The sequence below is a fragment of the Talpa europaea genome (assembly GCF_964194135.1).
Source record: "Talpa europaea genome assembly, chromosome: 11".
Lineage (NCBI taxonomy): Eukaryota > Metazoa > Chordata > Mammalia > Eulipotyphla > Talpidae > Talpa > Talpa europaea.
The window spans coordinates 71,273,740-71,294,280 of record NC_140078.1 but is presented as its reverse complement, the minus strand read 5'-3'; the positions used below and the strand labels follow the sequence as shown (position 1 = coordinate 71,294,280).

Below are 20,541 nucleotides of genomic sequence, written 5' to 3'. Positions count from 1 at the left end.
AGAGAATTCACCAGAGCCAGAGCGGGGAGCAGAGCAGGCAGAAGGACCGAGGTACACTGCTGAGGGGAGCAGCGGGCGGCAGGAGAGGTCTGCGCGCCATGTGGGACCCTCCTCCAGTGGCCGGGGAGCAGCCGGGGATCGAACAGGCGCCGCAGAGGCCGCGGGCAGCTTCGCAACCCAGCGCTCAACCACTGCACCACCGGGGAGGCCCTCTTTTAATTTCTATAAGGAAATGCGCATAGATCCTGATCATGGGCTTGAGACTTGCCAGCCCCATAAAGAGTTGATACAGCTTGAATGTATTAGTCAGCTGGGCTGCCGTAATAAAATACCACAGACTGGATAGCTTAACAGAAATGTAATCGCAAATCAGGCTTGGATTCCATGAAGGAACGCCTAAAATCCAAAAGGGCAGCTGTTGCAATATCCAATTCAAGGATTTCAACCATTAGTGACACAATGTTGAGGTTTAATAAAAATAAAATCAAATATAAATAAATAACAAAAAATAACTTTCTCACAGTTTTGGAGACTAGAAGTCTAAGATCAAGGTATTGGCAGCTTTTGTTTCTCCCAAGGACTCTTTCCTTGGCTTTCAGAAAACTGCCTTATTGTGTCCTCCTGTGGTCTTTCCTCTCTAACTGCATGCTCCTTGTATATCTTCCCCTTCATTTAGAACACTAGCACTGCTGAATTAGGGTTCTACCTTTATGAACTCATTTAACTTTAATTACTTTTTTTAAATTGAAGTATAATTAACAAAATATATTAGTTTCAGGTATATAACATAAAGATTTGATATTTGTATATATTGCAAATTGATCACTAGTTAATATCTGTCCTCATACATAATTACAAAGATATTTTTCCTTGTGTTGGAGACTTTTAAGATTTTATCTCTGATCAAATTTCAAATAAGCAAACAGCATTATTAAGTAGCATGTATATATAGCATCCCCATAACTTATTCATTTTAAAATGGAAGTTTATACCTTTACCTCCTTCACCTATTATGATTAACTGCCCCTCCATCTCCACCCAGACTATGGCAACCACAAATGTTCTCTATATTTGAGTTGATTTTTTTGTTTTTGTTTTGTTTCTTTAGTTCCACATATAAGTGAGATCATTTATCTTTGTCTAACTTATTTTATCTAGTGTAATGCCCTCAAGGTACATCTATGTTCTTGTAAATGGCAATGTTTCCTTTCATGGCTGAAGAGTATTCCACTGTATATACATGCATCACATTTTCTTTATCCATTCATCCATCAGTGAACACTTAGGCTGTTTCTGTAAATAACGCTGTAATGAACATACGGGTACAGACAGCTTTTTGAAGTAGTGTTTTCATCTTTGTCATGTAACTTACCCAGAAGAGGAATTATATGCTCATATGGTAATTCTGTTTTAAAATTAAAAAAAAAAAAATCAAAATTTATTTATGCACACAAGAACCGGGGTACAAGCTAGAGGCGTAGGGGGTGAGAGGATTCACCAGAGACAGAGTGGGGAACAGACCAAATAGACATAGCAAACACATTGCTGAGGGGAGCAGCAGGAGAGCTAAGAGAGGTCTGCTGCGCCACGCGGGTCAGTCACCTCCCTGCCTGGGGATGGAAATCAAGCTGCAGTGACTGTGGAGAGCCCCAAGGAACCATGTACTGCGTCCCACCCCCTGTGCCACCAGGAAGCCCCTTTAAAATTTTTGAATACCTCCATATTAGCAGTTTTCAATAGTGGCTGCACCAATTTACATTCCCAACAGTGCACAAAGGTTCCTTTTTTCCATATCCTCACTATCACCTGTTAATTCTTGCCTTATTGATATTAGTCACTCTAACAGGTATGAAGTGCTCTCTCATTGTGTTAAGATTTACAGTTCCCTGATGATTAGTGATACTGAGCATTTTTTCATGTACCTGTTAGTCATCTTTACGTCTTTGAAAAAAATGTCTATTCAGATCCTCTGTTCATTTTTTAATCAGATTTTTTTGCTAGGCTGTATGAGTTCTTTATATATTTTGGATAGTAATTCATTATCAGATAAATGATTTGCAAATAATTTTACCAGTTGGAAGGTTGCCTTTTCATTTTGTTGTTGATTTCCTTTGCTGTACATAGGTTTTTCAGTTAGTCATAGTTGCACTTGTTTATGTTCTTTGTTGCCTTTTCTTTTGGAGTCAGATCAAACATCACTACTAAGATCAACGTCAAGAAGCTTAACACCTACTTTTCTTCCAGGAGTTTATTGTTTCAGGTCTTATGTTCAATTTAATCCATTTTGAGTTCGTTTTTTTGAATACTAATTACCTCTTTAAAGATTCTATCTCTAAATTCAATCAGAATAAGGTTAAGCCTCAACATATGTATTTCAGAGGGATACAATTCAGTCTAGGTATCTAAATTATTTAAAGCAATGCTTAATATTTCAGATGAAAATAGCAAAAAATTACTACATAATGTGAAAGAATATAGAGGCAAAATTAGTACTTAAGTATACTGTAAGCATATAAGCCTTAAAAGGCAGAGGTATCTGGTGAAAAGCACTTACTCAGAAATGAGTAACTAATATGGCACCAGATTATCAGCAGACTGCTCTGTTGACTGGCTGTATCATGTCATGACTGGAGTCATACTTGCTGCCTAAGTGTGGCATGATGTCATTAATGTGCTTGAAGTTTCAACATGTATTTAATAAATGAAAAGGGTCTTTTTTGATGAATAAGGTTATTTAATTAATAGAATTTGACTAACATTTCAAAATCAAAGACTGTTAACATTAATTTAGGACTATTTGGGACTCCCTGGTGGCACAAGGGGTTAAGTCTCAGCACTATGAAGCTGTTAGCAGCCACTGCAGCATGAGTTTGATCCCCAGCCAGGGAGCTGACACACACGGTGTAGCAGAACTCTCCTGCCTTGCCCTCTGTTCCCCTCTGCAGTGTATTTCAGTAGATCTGCCTGTTCTGTTCCCTGCTCTATCTCTGGTGAATCCTCTCACGCTTCCCCCTATCCCCTCCACCCTACGCACCTCTGGCCTGCACTCCAGCTCTTGTACACATATATGAAATAAAAATCTTTTTTAAAAATTTAGGACTATTTGGGGAAAGTTATCTTTAAAAAATGTATGGGTACTCATATGATATATTTACCACTTGTAATAAAGGGATTATTCTGCTAGAACTTAGAATTTGGAAGGCACATGTTTTCAATTTCAGTGCTCTTCTAGAAAGAGGCAGGATCAAAGAGAAGAGCCCATCTTTGAAGCAACACATACTGGGATCCGAGTTTGGATCCATCTACCCCTCACTATTTCTCAATGTCCTCCATTGATCTTTGGTCTCTTCAATGGTAAGAGAGAATAACAATACTAGACCCATATAAAGGACTAATAATAGGAGGGGATTTAAAACATGGGGCTGGGATCATAGGAGACAACAACTGCTAACTCTTTCATGCTGCTTTATGTTCCAGATTATTATTCAGTCAGACACTGAATTGTTGGAGAAGTTCCTTCTTTGACTAGCACATGTACTCAACTAGTTTTTGCCAAAGTCTTCAATCACACCAGGAGCCCCATTCCCTGCCTCTTTCCAAGCTTATTTTTATCTGTATATCCTAACATCAGAGCAGCTGGGTTCAGTTTGTCCCACTTAGAGATTTTAAGACACTATTCCACCTAGAATCCATCCATCCTGATAGTAGTCAAGTAGTAAAAGTATTTTTCAACTTCAAGTATAATTTCTGCATCCCTCCAAGAAGTATTTCTTGATTTTATTTCTGCCTACAATAATCTTTCTGACTCCGGGTACCTTCCTTTGTTCCCTCCTTCCATCCATTCATATTACTGACACTATTCTAAGTGTTAAGTATACATCAATAAACAGACAAAATCCCCACTGCAACTGGAGTTATATTCTAGATTATGGAACTAGACAACAAATAGGATAAATAAGTTGAAAGAAAAAGAGACAGAGCAGGCCTCCCCGGTGGTGCAGTGGGTTGAGCGACACGCTGTGAAGCTGTCTGCAGCCTCTGCAGCGCAGGTTCGATTCCCAGGTGGCCAGGGAGAAACCCACATGGCGCGGCAGACCTTTCTTGCCTCGCCCACTGCTCCCCTCAGCAGTGTCTTCCGTCCGTCTGCCTGTTCTGCTCCCGGCTCTGTCTCTGGTGAATTCTCTCACCCTCCCGTGCCTCTGACTGTACCCCAATTCTTGTATAAATAAATAAATCTAAAAAAAAAAAGTTGATGTTAAAAAGAAAAAGAGACAGAGCAAGAACTAGCAGTATGTGTGAATGATGGATGTATATGCTGGGGAAGGAGGATGATTTTTCATCTTAATTTTTAAGAGAAAGGCAACAATATATTTCTTTGCTGAGCATAATAATCCGGTTAAAGCATAATGATTACACAGGCTAAAGAGAAGGTAACACTGGAAAGATGAACTGAGGAACAGAAAAGGAATTCTGAGTCTTACAGATATTAGGTCATATGACAGTTTAAAATCAGGTGGATCAAGCGGATATAAAAGAATGATGTGACACAATTTTGAAACATATTAACATCCTAATTGCAACCAAATAAACTCTAGATGCATCAAATTGTCAAACATTTGAATTATAAGAAAAACTTTCAGAAAATACATCTATCAGCTTTAGGACAAAAATGGGGAAATGTCTCAGCTTAGGAACAATAAAAAAAAAAAAAAAAAAGAGAGAGAAAGAGAGACTCAATAAAAATTTACTGAGTGCCTGTATGTGGTAGGTAGTGTTCAAGATACCAGTAACATGTTAAGATGTTTAGGTCAATTAAAACAAAACAGCAAGGTTAAAATAAGTAACACAATCAACCGGAAAATTTTGTACTAGAAATTATGAAAGGTTAAAAATCATGACAGAAATTTATTCAAACTTATGAGGAAAATCTAGACCATAACAGATATAAGAATGCTACCAAACTAGTAATACTGAAAATAACTGATAGTAGAAAATATTTGGTAGAAAAATACTACCAAACTATCATACAAGAGGGTCTCCCCTGGTGGTGCAGGTGGCTGAGCGCAGCACTGTGAAGCTGTCCACAGCCTCTGCAGCGCTGGTTCGATCCCGGACAGCTGGCGAGGGTCCCACATGGCGCAGCACACCTCTCCTGCCTCGCCCGCTGCTCCCCTCAACAGTGTTATTTCGGCATTCTGCCTGTTCTGTTCCCCGCTCTGTCCCTGGTGAATCCAGTCACCCTCCTGCGCATCTGGCCTGTACCCCGGTTCTTGTATAAAATAAATAAATAAATCTTAAACATAAACAAAAAAACAAACTATCATACAAGAAAATAAAAATAGATCTCCCATATTTGGAAACATTCATTTTTGTTAAAAATCTAAAAATCCCAAATAAAACTAAGGTACTATTTTATTTCTAAATTACAGACCTTCTTAAAACTACATCACTAGATGGGGTGGAAAAAAGTTTTATGAAGAGTGTCTTTCTCTCTACAGTCTAGTCTACAGACTGTGTGTAAAAAGATATGCACAGAAAAAACCAAGGCAATGTTCACTCCCTGACAAGAGAATGCTAATCCCTTCCTTACAACTGGGGAAATAATTAAAGTGGCTCAAAAATGTATGCAAAAAGTTAATGGCAGTATAATCTAGAATACTAGAAACAGAATATGAAAAGTAGTTTTTAGAAGTCATAATTATGAACATGGAAAAATGTTAATGACAAGAGACAAACTACAGCAACATAAAAATTAGTATATATAGTCTTAGAACATGAAAAAGAATTGAAGAAAACAATTAATTTTATAATGTGTTACAATGTTGTAACTTACCTTTTAGTTTAAAAGATCAGCTTATTTTTATTTAAGATAATCTTAAAACAGCATTTTAGCAGTATATTATGAAAGACTACATACCTGATACTCGCCGATCAAATCTGTTAGGAATTGGCACTGTAAAAAAAAAAAAAAAGCAGCAATATTTAGCCAAGATTATGTCATAAAACCCTATTTTTACACCATACCTTTTTAGAAAGATTTCTTTGACAACAGAACTAAGGAATTCAATAACAACTAATGGATCAGTTCATACTCTCTATAACCAACTAGATAGTTCAACATGATTATATGAAGAAAGCATTCAGGAATAATATATCTCTCTTTGAAACCAGCTCTCTGTAACTTCAAAAAACTCAGCAATTTTATTTCTGCTCATATCCATGTTCATTCTAATTTATATAATGCCAAATGAATAAGTCTATCAAGTTTATTGGTAATGGTATGCTATCAAACACATTTCGTTAGTCAATAATCTATAGAATAGCATTTATATTTCATTTTAAAGCATTAAATTAGTTACATGGAATTAAAAAATAGTTAATCACTATGTTCTACTCTACCTCAATTTGGGTGAGCATTCGCCTGCCACTGGTCAGTGTACTAATCATTAAAATGTACCACATATCTGGCCTCCCCAGTGGCGCGGTTGAGCGCTGGGTTGCGAAGCTGCCCACAGCCTCTGTAGCGCCTGTTCGATCCCTGGCTGCGCCCAGGCCACCGGAGGAGGGTCCCACATGGCGCGCAGACCTCTTCTGCCGCCCGCTGCTCTCCTCAGCGTGTACTTCTGTCCTTCTGCCTGCTCTGCTCCCTGCTCTGGCTCTGGTGAATTCTCTCACCCTCCCGCGCTTCTGACTGTACCCAGTGCTTGTATAAATAAATAAATCTTTTTTTTTTTTAAAAAGTACCACATATCTCTCAGTTACAAAAATACCAAGTTTCTCTCTATTAATTTTTTTCTACTTTTCACCTATCATTCCTTATGTTTGATGGATATCTAAATTCACTATCACTTGTGAGACAGCATTCTCATTATCATTCAAATTATCATTTGGATAAGTTTTTTTTGACCTAATCTGATTACTTTTATTTTAAAAAAATATGCTTTCTTACCCTCCAAAAAAAGAAAAGTTAAAATGAAAAACAAGTTGAAGATGGCTCAGAGAGTCAAACTCAACTAATGTGAGGTATTTGAAATAAAAATAGATCCAGGAAGAGGCAAACAGTCATTCACAGTAATAGGAATAGAATTATCTTTCTGGGCTTATGACACCAAAAGTATAGGCAAAAATAAAAAGTAGATAAACTGAACCAAATCAAAATGTAAAACTTCTGTGCATCAAAAGATACAATTAATGGAGTAAAAGGCAACCAACAGAACTCCTACAACTCAACAGCAAAAATCAAAACCTGATTTTAAAATAGACAAAAGCCATGTCTTCTAAAGAAGACACATGAATGGGGCCTCCCTGGTGACACAAGGGGTTAAGACGCAACCTATGAAGCGATCCGCAGCCGCTGCAGCACGAGTTTGATCCCCAGCCAGGGAGAAACCACATGGCACAGCAGACCTCTCCTGTCTCGCCCGCTGCTCCCCTTAGCAGTGTATTTCAGTTAGTCTGCCTGTTCTGCTCCCCACTCTGTCTCTGTTGAATCCTCTCATCCCCCCACACCTCTGGCCTGTACCCCAGTTCTTGTATACATAAATAAATAAATCTTTTTAAAAAAAGAAGATACATGAATGATAATGGTCAATAAGAAAGATACACGATATCACATAATGAAAATAAAAAACAATGAAATTTTACCTCAAACCCATTATAAATTTAAAAAACAAAATAACAAGTACTGGAAGAATGTGGAGAAATTGGAACCCTAGTGCACTATTGGTAGGAATGTGAAATAGTGCAGTCAGTGTGGAAAACACAAGGATAGGTCCTCAAAAACAAAAAGCAGATTTACCATATGAGCTAGTGATTCTATTTCTGGAGATTCGTATCTCCAAATGAATTGAGAGTCAGGTGACAAAGAAATATTTGTATACCCACATTCATAGAAATAATCAAAAGGTAGACACACTCAAGCGTCCATTAGTGGATAAATAATAATCTGTAGTATACAAATACAGTACATATTCAGCCTTAAAAGGGAAAGAAACTCTGATACTTGCTACTAAGTGGGTGAATCTTGAAAAACATGGAAAGTGAAATTGTTGTAGAGCAGCCCCGATACAAAACGGGGTGTCTGACTGTGGGTCCTTACCCGCGCGCTTAAAAGGACTTATTAATGCTCTACTGTAGGCACACGCAAAAGGTTAATAAAAGGTTTATTTACAAGGGAAGGGCAAGTGAGGAAATGTACAGCTCAGGAAGAAAAGTGGGAGACAAAATTTTAAATGACTCCTACCCGATCCGTCGATTAGGAATCCCAAAATGGCACTCTGAGAGCTGGCCGCCAGCCAGGAGCGGTGAAGCCAGGAGGCGAGCGACAGCAAGCCCCCCAAGGCCCACGTGTCTGGTTTTTATACCCAACCTGGCTGCTTAACTCCACCCTCAGGTCCCAGCCACCTACCCTTTGGTGGTGATGGGATTTGTCTTTCCCAATGTCTTAATGACTTTAGTCTAGACTGGGAGTGAAGTCCACAAAGCCTGTATGGGATTAGCTCAGGACATCATTTCTCCCTAACAAAATCAATGAGACAAGACATTGTTGGGCCTCCCCTGGTGGCGCAGCGGTTGAGCGCTGGGCTGCGAGGCTGCCTGCAGCCTCTGCAGTGCTGGTTCGTTCCCCGGCCACTGGCGAGGGTCCCACAAAAAAAAAAAAAAAAAAAAAAAGACATTGTTACTGATGAAATAAATTCCTAAATGCTGACATGCCCTGAAAATTAAAATATGGTTCTTTGGGCAGGTGGAATATACTATGGTGAATAACATTAAGAACATGATGGATAAAATAAAAAATATTTCCAAAGGCCTACCCTATTTATTTATTTTTTAAAGATTTTTATTTTATTTATTTATACAAGCACTGGGTACAGTCAGAAGCGCGGGAGGGTGAGAGAATTCACCAGAGCCAGAGTGGGGAGCAGAGCAGCCAGAAGGACCTAAGTACACTGCTGAGGGGAGCAGCGGGCGGCAGGAGAGGTCTGCGCGCCATGTGGGACCCTCCTCCAGCCAGGGATCGAACCAGCGCTGCAGAGGCTGCAAGCAGCTTCGCAACCCAGCGCTCAACTGCTGCGCCACGGGGGAGGCCCAGGTCTACCCTATTTTAAATTTAAACATATGATTAACAAGATAATAGATTTTTCACTATGAAAGTAGCAGGAAATAACATAATAATCTGGAGAACATCTACAAGCACAACTAGGGCAGGGCAAAGTTCAGCAGGCCATATGATAACATGGCAACTGGAAAAGGCAAAGAGCAAACACTCAACCTAAAGTTACACTGGTATGATGTTAGCACCAGGGCATTCATAAGGGCCTTATATTTGGGATACCAGTATAACATAGCACAGTACAGTAAATCTCAAAACTGGAATACGAGAAACAGCTGTTAGGGCAGACTCAAGAGATGTTAATCAAGATGAGGGAGTTGCCAGGAAGGGCTACTGCCAATGGATGTCAGGTGTGCTCAGCTCATAGGTCAGATGATAGAAGTACACATCTGGACAGATAAGAAAGCCCCAAAGGCAAGAGAGTTTTTAAGGGTATGTAAATGCCCCCGGCTACCTGGAAACAAATGATAGAGAAGCAGAGTGTCAGGGAAAACAACTCAAGAAAGCAAGAAAAGTGCTAGGCAACTCATTTTGGGTCCAGAGACTCAATCAACTAACCAAAGGGCTCATTACTGGAAGGAAGGATAGAGGAAGGAAGACAAGATATCAACCACCATGATTTCACACACACAAATTCACTACTTCTCTGTGAGTTAGAAGAAAGAATACTGCTATTCTTCACTTTTCCTCTCTGTAGAATCATGTGCTGGTTAAACTAGGTACATGGCATTAAAGTTTATATTTTTTTAAAGATTTATGTTATTTATGCATACCAGAACTGGGGTACAGGCCAGAGGTGTGGGGGGTGAGAGGATTCACCAGAGACAGAATAGGGAACAGAACAGGCAGATTGACTGAAATACACTGCTGAGGGGAATAGTGGGAGAGGCAGGCAAGGTCTGCTGTGTCATGTGGGTTGCTCCCTGGCAGGCCAGGGCTCGAACTTGTGCTGCAGTGGCTGCCAATTGCTTGACTTTAACCCCTGCGCCACCAGGGAGGTATGGCATTAAAGTTTAAAGCAAAAGTTCTAAAGTATGTTCATCTTGGTTTACACTGGTACATGGAAATGTGTGCTAATACTGAGACCTACCCACTGAGTCTTGTTTCTTGTCTGTCCAACATTTTTAATATCCACCTCCTCACTACCTACCTACAGAAACAATCTTATCTGAGCCTGCTAGGGTCTCTAACATATCATTCAAATTTCTACTTCCCATAACACCAAGCTTCTCAAATGAGCTACTGTATTTTGTGGACTAATCATTCTAAGAATTTGCTAGCCATTAACATAGTTTTCTCCAAAATTATAATTTTCTTCTACATTGTTCTCTTATACTGATAATTCCCTTATCCTTGAACTAAATAAAAACCACCCAATATTGGTTGGTGTCCTTTCCTGACAGGCACTTGCTATCTGGCCGGGAAAAAAAAAGTGATTCAAATATGACTCCTGCCACAAAGATCTTAGGAGCTGAGAAGTCACCAAAATAGTGTGGTTATACAAAATAATCATATAATCATAACAGTGTGATATATACTACAATATAGGCAAGTACAGAGTATTCTTTGAGGGCCTCCCCTGGTGGCGCAGCGGTTGAGCGCTGGGTTGCGAGGCTGCCTGCAGCCTCTGCAGCGCCAGTTGGATCCCGGCGAGGGTCCCACCAAAAAAAAAAAAAAAAAAAAAAAAAATCGGTTACTCATTCCTACAGAGTATTCTTTGAGTACATAAGAAGAGTAACTAAAAAGAGTGAAGGAAGGTCCTAGCTATATAGAAAGTAAGGTGAAAAGCATGGTTGGGTTGGAAGGTGAGCAAGCTTGTGATTTCAGGGAATGAAAAGCATGTGACAGAGCACAAGCAATACGGAAAAGAGCACGAGAGTAGAGATGAGAGTAATGTGGTGAGCAAGGGCCATTTGGAAGCCAAGCCATGGCAGCGCAATACTCAGAAGTAATAAATGGGTTATTTCCACATATTTTCTTTCTCCTCCACTTGGGGGAGGAGAACAGGAACAAAGATTAAAGTGGGAATATAATTGTAAAACTAGAAGAGGAAGTCTAGAGATGAGCAACCAAGGCTTAATGGGAGAGGAAGTATGCATTGGAAAAGAGGAAAGAAAGAACTATCTCAGCACTAAAGAATGGCAGCAAAATCCTCCAGTATAGAAAACCCTCCCTCTTGCTCCATGGATTCCCCACCTGTGACCTCTCTGCTTCACCATGGCCTGAGTAGCTACAAGACCACCGGAAAGAGGGTGGGAGAACTGGCCACCCCAAACAAAGTTGAACTAAACAGAGCCACGTGGGAATGTTCCCTGTGACAGATCAGCGCACAGCACTTTTGCTACAACAGGGAGGAACTGGAGCAAAGGTGCCATCACAGACTGTATTTTATACGGATCATTATGCAGCTGGTGGAGGGAGATAAAGGCTTAGGTTAGACGTGTAGCTGTAGACAGGAGGGAACAAATGAATTCTAGTGATGTACAGAAAGTAAAAATCTATACAGCTTAGTGACAGAATCAATGTTTGCTCCACAAACATCAAATAATATTATGTTCCTACAATTATAAAAAGACAAGGTATTTAATATGGAAATCATTAAACCTATAAATAAGGGTGTTGTCAGGGATTCCAAAATCATAAAATGTCAAGAGTTGCAAAGTATCTGTGAAGTCATCAGGTCTGGTCATGGGAAGCAGGTTTCATCTTCCAAGGTAACTGTAATTGATGTTGTTGCTCTACCTGAATCATCCTTGACTCCCTCCTTTCCTTCATTACTCACATCTACTTCATTAACAATTCCATCTGTTCTCGCTCCCACTTTATTTCTAAGCAGTCTAACCTTCTCCAGCTCCACCGTTATCCTAGTCAGAAGTGCCTCATTTCTTGCCTGGATGACTGCAACACCTCCAAATTTGTCTTCCCACTGCCAATCTTGTTCCACATCAATCTATTCCCCACAGTTATCACAGTGATATTAAAATTTTGCAAGACAATTTGGCAGTTTCTGTCAAAATTTTAAATGTGAAATGCCTTTGATCTACCAACAGCTCCATTTCTAGGAATATTTTCTATGAAAAAAAAATTACACACATACGCATGTGTAAATGTACATACACATATAATTACTATAGTATTTTCACATATATAAACAGCAAAAAATTGAAACAAAAATTTTGTCTAGAAAAAAATTACAGAAATACTGGTTTCAATGGATGCAATAGACTTCTATGAACTGACAGGGAGACCTGCAAGAAATGTGAAAAAGGTTGCAGAAGCACAGTACAATATAATGCTAATTTCAAAAAATTTTGACTTTATACAAACTATTACATGCCACAAATTTAAAAGCCAAATAGTATACACATGCACCACTTAAACAATTTTAAAATGTTTTCTTTTGAATGCTAGCATATAGAGGTGCTTTGCTACTCAGAAACTGGAAAAGACTTAATGCTCCAAGTACCTAAGTGTTGCAATTAGATAAGGGGCAAGTCATTTTCCATTCCCAAATATGCTAATTATATAAATGTTAGCACACACTGACGCCAAGAGGTGCAACCACCGAAAACAGACTCTGCTATCTCAGCTGCCCTCTGCCCTGATGCAAAGGTATAAAGAGGCAGGTCAGGTTTCTTTATATTCCCTCATATATCATACAGCTAGGCCTTTCCACCTTTACCCACTCCGAAGGCATCCTTTCCAACAGGAACCTGTCATGAAAACGGAAAGCCAAAGCCCATCAAATGCTTTGGCTGGAACATCTCCCGCGTTTTTAAATAAGAACACAGCACCCACCGCCCTTTAGCCTGTTGCTCTACAATATAGTTCATTTTTTTTTTGTTTGTTTGTTTTTAAAGATTTATTTTATGTATACAAGAGCTGGGTTACAGACCAGAGGAGCGGGAGGGTGAGAGGATTCACCAGAGACAGAGAGGGGAGCAGAACAGGCAGACTGACCAGAAGCACTGCTGAGGGGAGCAGCGGGCGAGCCAGGAGAGGTCTGCTGCGCCATGTGGGGATCTCCCTGGCCGGCTGGGAATGGAACCCGCGCTGCAGTGGCTGCAGACAGCTTCACAGCACTGCGCTCAACCCGCTACGCCACCGCGGAGGCCCAATGTAGTTCATTCTTAATATGTGACAAGACTTTGGAATATAAGGCAAGTAAATGTAAGAGTTATAAGAGTTGAAGTCAAAAGACAGGTTTACATTCCAGCTTCACAACTTACTGAGCCTTAGTATCTTGACAATGAGGGTAGTACCATTTGCTACTAATGACCTGAGGAGGGTCTTGATGATGCTTATATATGAAGGTGCTATGGTTATAAAATGTTATGGGTATCATAGTTTTGTTTTACATTTTCCCAAAATTTTATTTCTCTAAAAAACTGTGAAAACAGTTTGCTAGTTTGCTCATTTGCTAGTTATAATTTTTTGAGTCTCACTACATGCAATTACTATGGCAAGCATCTTATTTTTTTAAAAAGTTTTATTTATTTATATTTTTCATTCATTCATTCATTCATTCATTCATTCATTCATTCATTCAAGCACTGGGTACAGTCAGAAGCACGGGAGGGTGAGAGAATTCACCAGAGCCAGTGGAGAGTAGGACAGGCAGAGTGACGAAGTACACTGCTGAGGGGAGCAGTGGGCAGCAAGAGAGGTCTGCACACCACGTGGGACCCTCGTCCGGCAGCTGGGGATCGAACCTGCGCTGCAGAGACTGCGGGCAGCCTCGCAACCCAGTGCTCAACCGCTGCGCCACCGGGGAGGCCCTATGGTAAGCATCTTAAATGCATCATCAAGTGTAACCACCACAACAACCCTATCATACTATTCCATTTTGTAGCTGAAGAGAATGAGAATTGCCCTCAAACAGAAATCACCCCAAGGTCACACAGCTAGGAAGTAGTCAAATCAAGTTTTGACTCATCTGAACCTTTTTTTATTATTAATGATTTATATAAATTTGACAACAGGAAAAGCAAAGCTATGATTAAATACAATGCCTGCTTTATGTTTTGGGGTGAAAAATTCTACCCTATTTAAGTATGAAAACAACATTACAGAAAGTCTATACTTAACATCCTCCCTAAATTCTTGGAGAAACTTCAACTTTAAGCGAAATGATGTGTAACAAAAGCAGGTCCTTCAAATGTAGCTTTCATTCAATCTAGGCCAGGATTTTTTTTTCTCTCATCACTATAATGCAACAACAAAGAATGAAACAACCTTATTCCAGGATTTGCTGTTTGTTGTATATAAGAGCTCCCAGCTTACTCCTATGGAGGGATCATCACATCATGCAGCCTGCTGGTTGCTACCCCCACCAGATGATAAGTTCCTGCAAGCAGGAATGCTCTGATCCTCCTTTGTATTCCAACGCCCAGCAGAATGAACGTCTGTGGAATCAAAGCAGGAATGCAGAGGAGGCTGAAGGTCAAAACTATGTTTAGCCACACCAGTAAATCCTCCCCCTCCTATGGCACCACTTGGTACCTCTTTCTTCTTTTAGTTAGATAAGAGAAGTTATCTTTTAGGAGTGACCGTTCCCAAACTTGAAGTCCTTGTGGGGCTTTACTCCCAATCCTCCCTCCTACTTTCAACTCAGCAGTAAGATAGGTCACATAATCCAAGCTGGGAAAAATCACAGTGTTCCAACTGCCCCATTATAGGTTCCAGAATGGAAATATGACCCAAGCCAAGTCAAATAAGGTTCTTTCCTGGAATATTCCAAAGTGGAGACAGAAAAATAAATCACTCCCTTGACATACTAGGGACCATTATAGGCATCTGGAAGCCAATGGGGGAGCTTCAGCAGGAGAGTAACAGAATCATATATATGTCTTAGAAAGATTCTAGTAATAGCATCACCAAGGGCATACCATACACAGTGGGAAGACCAGTAATTGGCCTAGTGTGACAGTCCTGACAAGGGATGAGGAGGGCTTCAATCAAGAAAATGGTAACAGGAACAGAGAAAAGATAACATATTAGAGAGCATTTTGTAACTGCTTTTTGTCTCACTAGAAATTCTGTCCTAACATGGAAAATCATCTCCTTGAATTCCCTGTGTACAGATGACAATTGTAAGCATATTTATTCATACAGTAAATGCTAAAAAGCAATTAGAGGAATTGTTACGGCATGGAATCACCTCACAGTATCACCTCACTTACTAGCTGTATGACCTTAAACAAGTTATTTAACTTCTGTGCCTCAATCTAATGATCTGTAAAACTGGGGTAACAAGAGTGTCTATCTTATAGAGTTGCTGCTGTGTAAAAGAGGAAAGCCTTGAACCGGTTGATAAAGGACAACCTAGGCAAAAGGGAAGGTAGGTGCAAAGGAGAAGAAACATGAAAAAATGGACGGTACTCCTGACCTCTGCTCACTTCAACTGCTAGCTAAATGCCAGTTGGAATTTCAGCCAATGCCGGACGTGAAACTCAACAGAAGAGAACCAATCACCTTTTCCACAGCTCTTTCTCCTCCAGGCTCCCTACCACCATTCTCTCCCACCGGACAATTTTACTCCCTGTGATTGCCTAAACACAAGTACTATAACAGTGGGTCAAGGGTGGATTCATTATGTAATCCACGCCTCCTGGGAAGAGATAGAACACCTCCCAGGACCCTGCGCACAGGACTTGACTGTGTCAAGGTTAGAAGCAAGGAGCAGTGGGAGTAAGGGGGGACAAGTCAAAAGTGGCACTGAGCACTGCCTACCAAGGGCAGAAACTCAGCTGGGAATACAATCATAGGCTGTGAAGAATCATTCTCTGCTGTGGGGTAAAGACAAACTTTGCAACAGGCTTTCCCAGAGCTAGGGCAATAACTCTTCCCGGTCACTCTAAATCCCCTCTAGTCTCTCTATTTTGGTTGGTTCTAATTCTGTGCTTTCCAATCAAATTTCTTATTGGTAATCCACCTTCCTAAACACTTAACATATATAGGACCCCTGGTTATTTTTTTAAAAAAGATTTATTTATGTATACAAGAGCTGTGGTACAGGCCAGAGGTTTGAGGGGTGAGAGGATTCACCAGAGACAGAGTGGGGAACAGAACAGGCAGACTGACGAAATACATTGCTGAGGAGAGCAGCGGGCAAGATAGGAGAGGTCTGCTGTGCCATGTGGGTAGATCCCTGGTCTGCTGGGGATCAAACTGGTGCTGCAAAGGCTGCGAATTGCTTCATAGTGCTGTACTTAACCCCTTGCGCCACTGGGGAGGCCCAGGATCCCTGGTTTTAAGGGATTTGAGTTCTAGGATCAACAGAAAAGATTCCCAAACAGTTAAGAGTTATCACACCAGACACTGCAGTAAGTATTAGCATACATTCTCTTCAATTGTCACTACCCCTAGAAAGTAGTGAAGAATTCCACTTTTCAAAATGAAAATACTGAAGATTGGTGCTATGACAAAGGAAGAATATAAACGCAAGTCTACCTGATTCTTATATAAATCAGTTTTCAGGAATTAACATGAGTCAGTCATCAAGGGACTGAAAATACATAGGAGTATTTTAAGTATCTATTTCAGGGTTTCCCTGGTGGCACAAAGGGTTAAGTCTCAGCACCATCAAGCTATCAGCAGCCACTGCAGCATAAGTTTGATCCCTGGCCAGGGAGCTAAGCCACCTGATGCAGCAGACCTCTCCTGTCTTACCCGCTGCTCCCCTCAACAGTGTATTTCAGTCAATCTGCCTGTTGTGCTCCCCACTCTGTCTCTGGTGAATTTTTTCTTTTTTAAAGATTTATTTACTTATATATACAAGAACTGGGGTACAGTGTCTCTGGTGAATCTTCTCATCCTCCCTCTCCCTGAATCTCTGCCCTACACCCCAGCTCTTGTATGCATAAATAAAATAAATCTTTTAAAAAAAAAAATTCAGGTTTACTTCATAAACCTGAAAAAACAGAAAGACAAATCTCAGGTGATGACTCAACTCAAGAAAAACATTCCTTTTTTGGGACTCTGCTGGTACAAGGGGTTAAGATGCAACCTATGGAGCTATCCGCAGCCACTGCTGCAGGAGTTCTATCCCCGGCCAGGGAGCTACCCACATGGCACAGCAGACCTCTCCTGACTCGCCTGCTGCTCCCCTCAACAAAGTATTTCAGTAGATCTGCCTGTTCTTTTTCCCACTCTGTCTCTAGTGAATCTTCTCACCTTCCACATCTCTGGCCTGTACTCCAGTTCTTGTTTATATAAATAAATCTTTAAAAAACAAAACAAAAATATTCCTTTTTTATAACTTTCCTGCTAAGCCTAATTCCTTCACAAGGCTCAATCCAGGCCCTAATCACCACCATTCACTTGTATTGTTATAACGAATTACAGTGGAGTCTCCCAGCATCCACTGTAGCCTTGATCCAGGGCAGTTCTCCACACTACTTGCCTAGGGTACAAATATGATGATCTCCCTCCTAGTTACATTGCTTGTTAATTAGTCTCCAACACAGAATTTTCCAAACTGTAGCCACAGAACCATTTTAAACTGATATTAACACCAGCTGGCACTCAAAGTATCTATGGAGTGCTTGAATTAGAGCAGAAAGAAAAAAAATTGCCTCAGGAACTGATGCCCAAAAAAAATAATATTGAACTTCATAATAAAAAAGAGAAATATTAAGCCATTTTCATTTTCTACAAACAAAATTATAATTAGGACACAGACACATGTCACAGACAAGTAAACAAATGAAAAACCACATGCTGGTTTGTAAATCTGAATTTTGCAATATTAGATACAGATCCTATCAATATTACAACTAATTATGTTATTTCAGAACGTGCTACATGTTCTGCTAAACACACACACATATGCACAGGACACATCTACTCTGAATGCTTCCGTCTACTCCTAAACACAGGGCAGTATGCTACTGCACTCTTCACTGAACAACATGAGTTGAAAAGCAACTGTGACATGCTATGTGTTTAATGAGCTCTCCAGGTTCTCTTGCCACCTGCCGAAGCTGGAGAATGCTAATGTGACACCGATGACATAGAGCTTAAAAAAAGAAAAGCTAAGGGCCTCCCCGGTGGCGCAGCGGTTGAGCACTGGGTTGCAAAGCTGCCCGCAGCCTCTGCAGTGCCGGTTCGATCCCCGGCTGCTCCCCAGCCAGGCTGCTCCCCAGCCAGGCTGCTCCCCAGCCACCCAGGAGGGTCCCGCATGGTGCGCAGACCTCTCCTGCCACCCGCTGCTCCCCCCAGCAGTGTACCTCGGTCCTTCTGCCTGCTCTGCTCCCCCAGATCTGGCTCTGGTGAATTCTCTCACCCTCCCGTGCTTCTGACTGTACCCAGTGCTTGTGTAAATAAATTAATTTAAAAAAAAAAAATCATAGCCTTAAAAAAAAAAAAAAAAGCTAAAATTGAGTAATTGTTCCTCTGAAATGTTTTAAAAAGAGCCAAAAAAATTCTAAACACGTGTATAATTCTAAAAGTTAAAACTCCTGGAGCAACATGAACACATCTGTATTTCTAATATGTCTCCCAAGTAATGCTAATGTGGCTGATCCTGGAACCTCAGCTGGAGACCACTGCTCTAGGGCTAATTACAAATTTAGAGGAAAAATGTGACAGAGGAACTTTGATGTAAACATCTTGGGGAGGTAATCAGCAAACTCCAGACTGTGAAAAAAAATCTATAAGATAGACTCTCATTTATAATTAAGATTCAAAAGAAGAGAAAGAGGTGGAGAGAGATCCTACAGATTAAAAGAGATTCATGAGATAAAGTAGTCAATGTAACTTATAGACCTTACTTGGAGATGTGCAGAAAAGTTTGAACACATTTAATATTTGAAACTGGGACTCCCTGGTGACACAGGGGTTAAAGTCTTAGCGCTATCAAGCTATTGCCAGTCACTGTGGCCTGAGTTCAATCCCTGGCCAGGGAGCTAACCCACATGGCTCAGCAGACCTCTCCTGACTAGCCCGCTGCTCCCCTCAGCAGTGTTTCAGTCTATCCGCCTGTTCTGGTCCCCATTCTGTCTCTGGTGAATCCTCTCACCCCCCGCACCTCTGGCCTACACTCCAATTCTTGTGTGCATAAATAAATAAAAATAAATCTTAAAAAATAATAATATACGAAACTAAGGAACTATTGCTCAATTATTTTAGATGTAGTACAAGTTTTATAGGTATATTTTTAAAACTGGTTTTTAGGATATAAAATAAAATACTATAGGGCCTCCCCGGTGGCGCAGCGGTAGAGCGCTGGGTTGCGAAGTTGCCCGCGGCCTCTGCGGCGCCGGTTCAATCCCCGGCTGCTCCCCGGCTACCAGAGGAGGGTCCCACATGGAGCGCAGACCTCTCCTGCCGCCCACTGCTCCCCTCAGCAGTGTACTTCGGTCCTTCTGCCTGCTCTGCTCCCCGCTCTGGCTCTGGTGAATTCTCTCACCCTCCCGCGCTTCTGACTGTACCCAGTGCATGTGTAAACAAAACAAACAAGCAAACAAATAAAGAAAAACATGCCTCTATAAAAAAAAAATAAATAAAATAAAATACTATAGATAAGATTATTCTGCAGCTTTTTAAAATAATCTGGAAGGAGGATGGTTTGACTGGGAGCTATCCATGAGCTGGGGTCAGTTTGTACCAGGTCAGAAGAAGTGATTCTGAAATATTTCTCAACCCCTTGTTCAGTGAAATTGTGCTGCTAGCTGAAATTGGCATGGTAAATACTTGGCTAAATATTCCTCAAGGGAAACAGGCAAACACCAAATAAATTAGATGTGACAGCCACTCTATCACTTGCGATGAGTTCATACTACTGTCAATAATCGACATTCCCAACATAAAAAAATTAGAAAATAAAACCAGCATTTTTTAGGAGAGGATGGGGGAACCAGTGGACAGGGTGATTCTGATATAGGTGGTTCCTTTACCTACTCATGGAAAGCACTGTCCTCATATGTACATCTAGCAACTAAACACAGTGACTTATTCTGAAAAAACCACTGTCACTCACAACTCTCTGCTCCCATACACACTAGCAGATTTAACATGCCTCTGTTCCCAAGTACTACCCACTGCCAAAAAAATACATCTCCACCCCAGTCCCAAAGTTCAAGACTCAGGGAAGAAAGTTCCATTCCGTGCACTGAGCACTCATTCTCTATGACAGTACACAAAAATTCCATGATTCTATACATCCCACTAAAAGCTCCTAAAGAATAACCATGAGACATTCCTGCCACCTTTTGTCTACTACAGACTGTGGCACACACATAGACACTAATTAAATGAACTGAATGAATGATTTGCTAATTCATATGGAGCCACAAAAAACCCAATAGCCAGAGGTCTCCTCACTAAAAAGGAAGGGAATGGAGGTATCACACTCCCAGACTTCAAACTATACTACAAAGCCATAATAATCAAAACTGCATGGTAGTGGAACAAGAACAGACACAGAG

At 40.7% G+C, this 20,541-nt stretch overlaps 1 protein-coding gene across 3 annotated transcripts in view; it reads right to left on the bottom strand.

The window, feature by feature from the left end:
- The window catches only part of PRKAR2A (protein kinase cAMP-dependent type II regulatory subunit alpha), a gene marked incomplete at both ends in the record, with an annotated part of 66,006 nt that overhangs the window by 31,020 nt on the left and 14,445 nt on the right, over positions 1–20,541 (bottom strand). For all 3 annotated transcript variants that reach the window (XM_084246986.1, XM_084246987.1, XM_084246988.1), the window contains one exon: positions 5,918–5,953. In XM_084246986.1, coding sequence (XP_084103112.1) covers positions 5,918–5,953 — 36 coding nt within the window. The remainder of the gene's footprint in view (positions 1–5,917; positions 5,954–20,541) is intronic.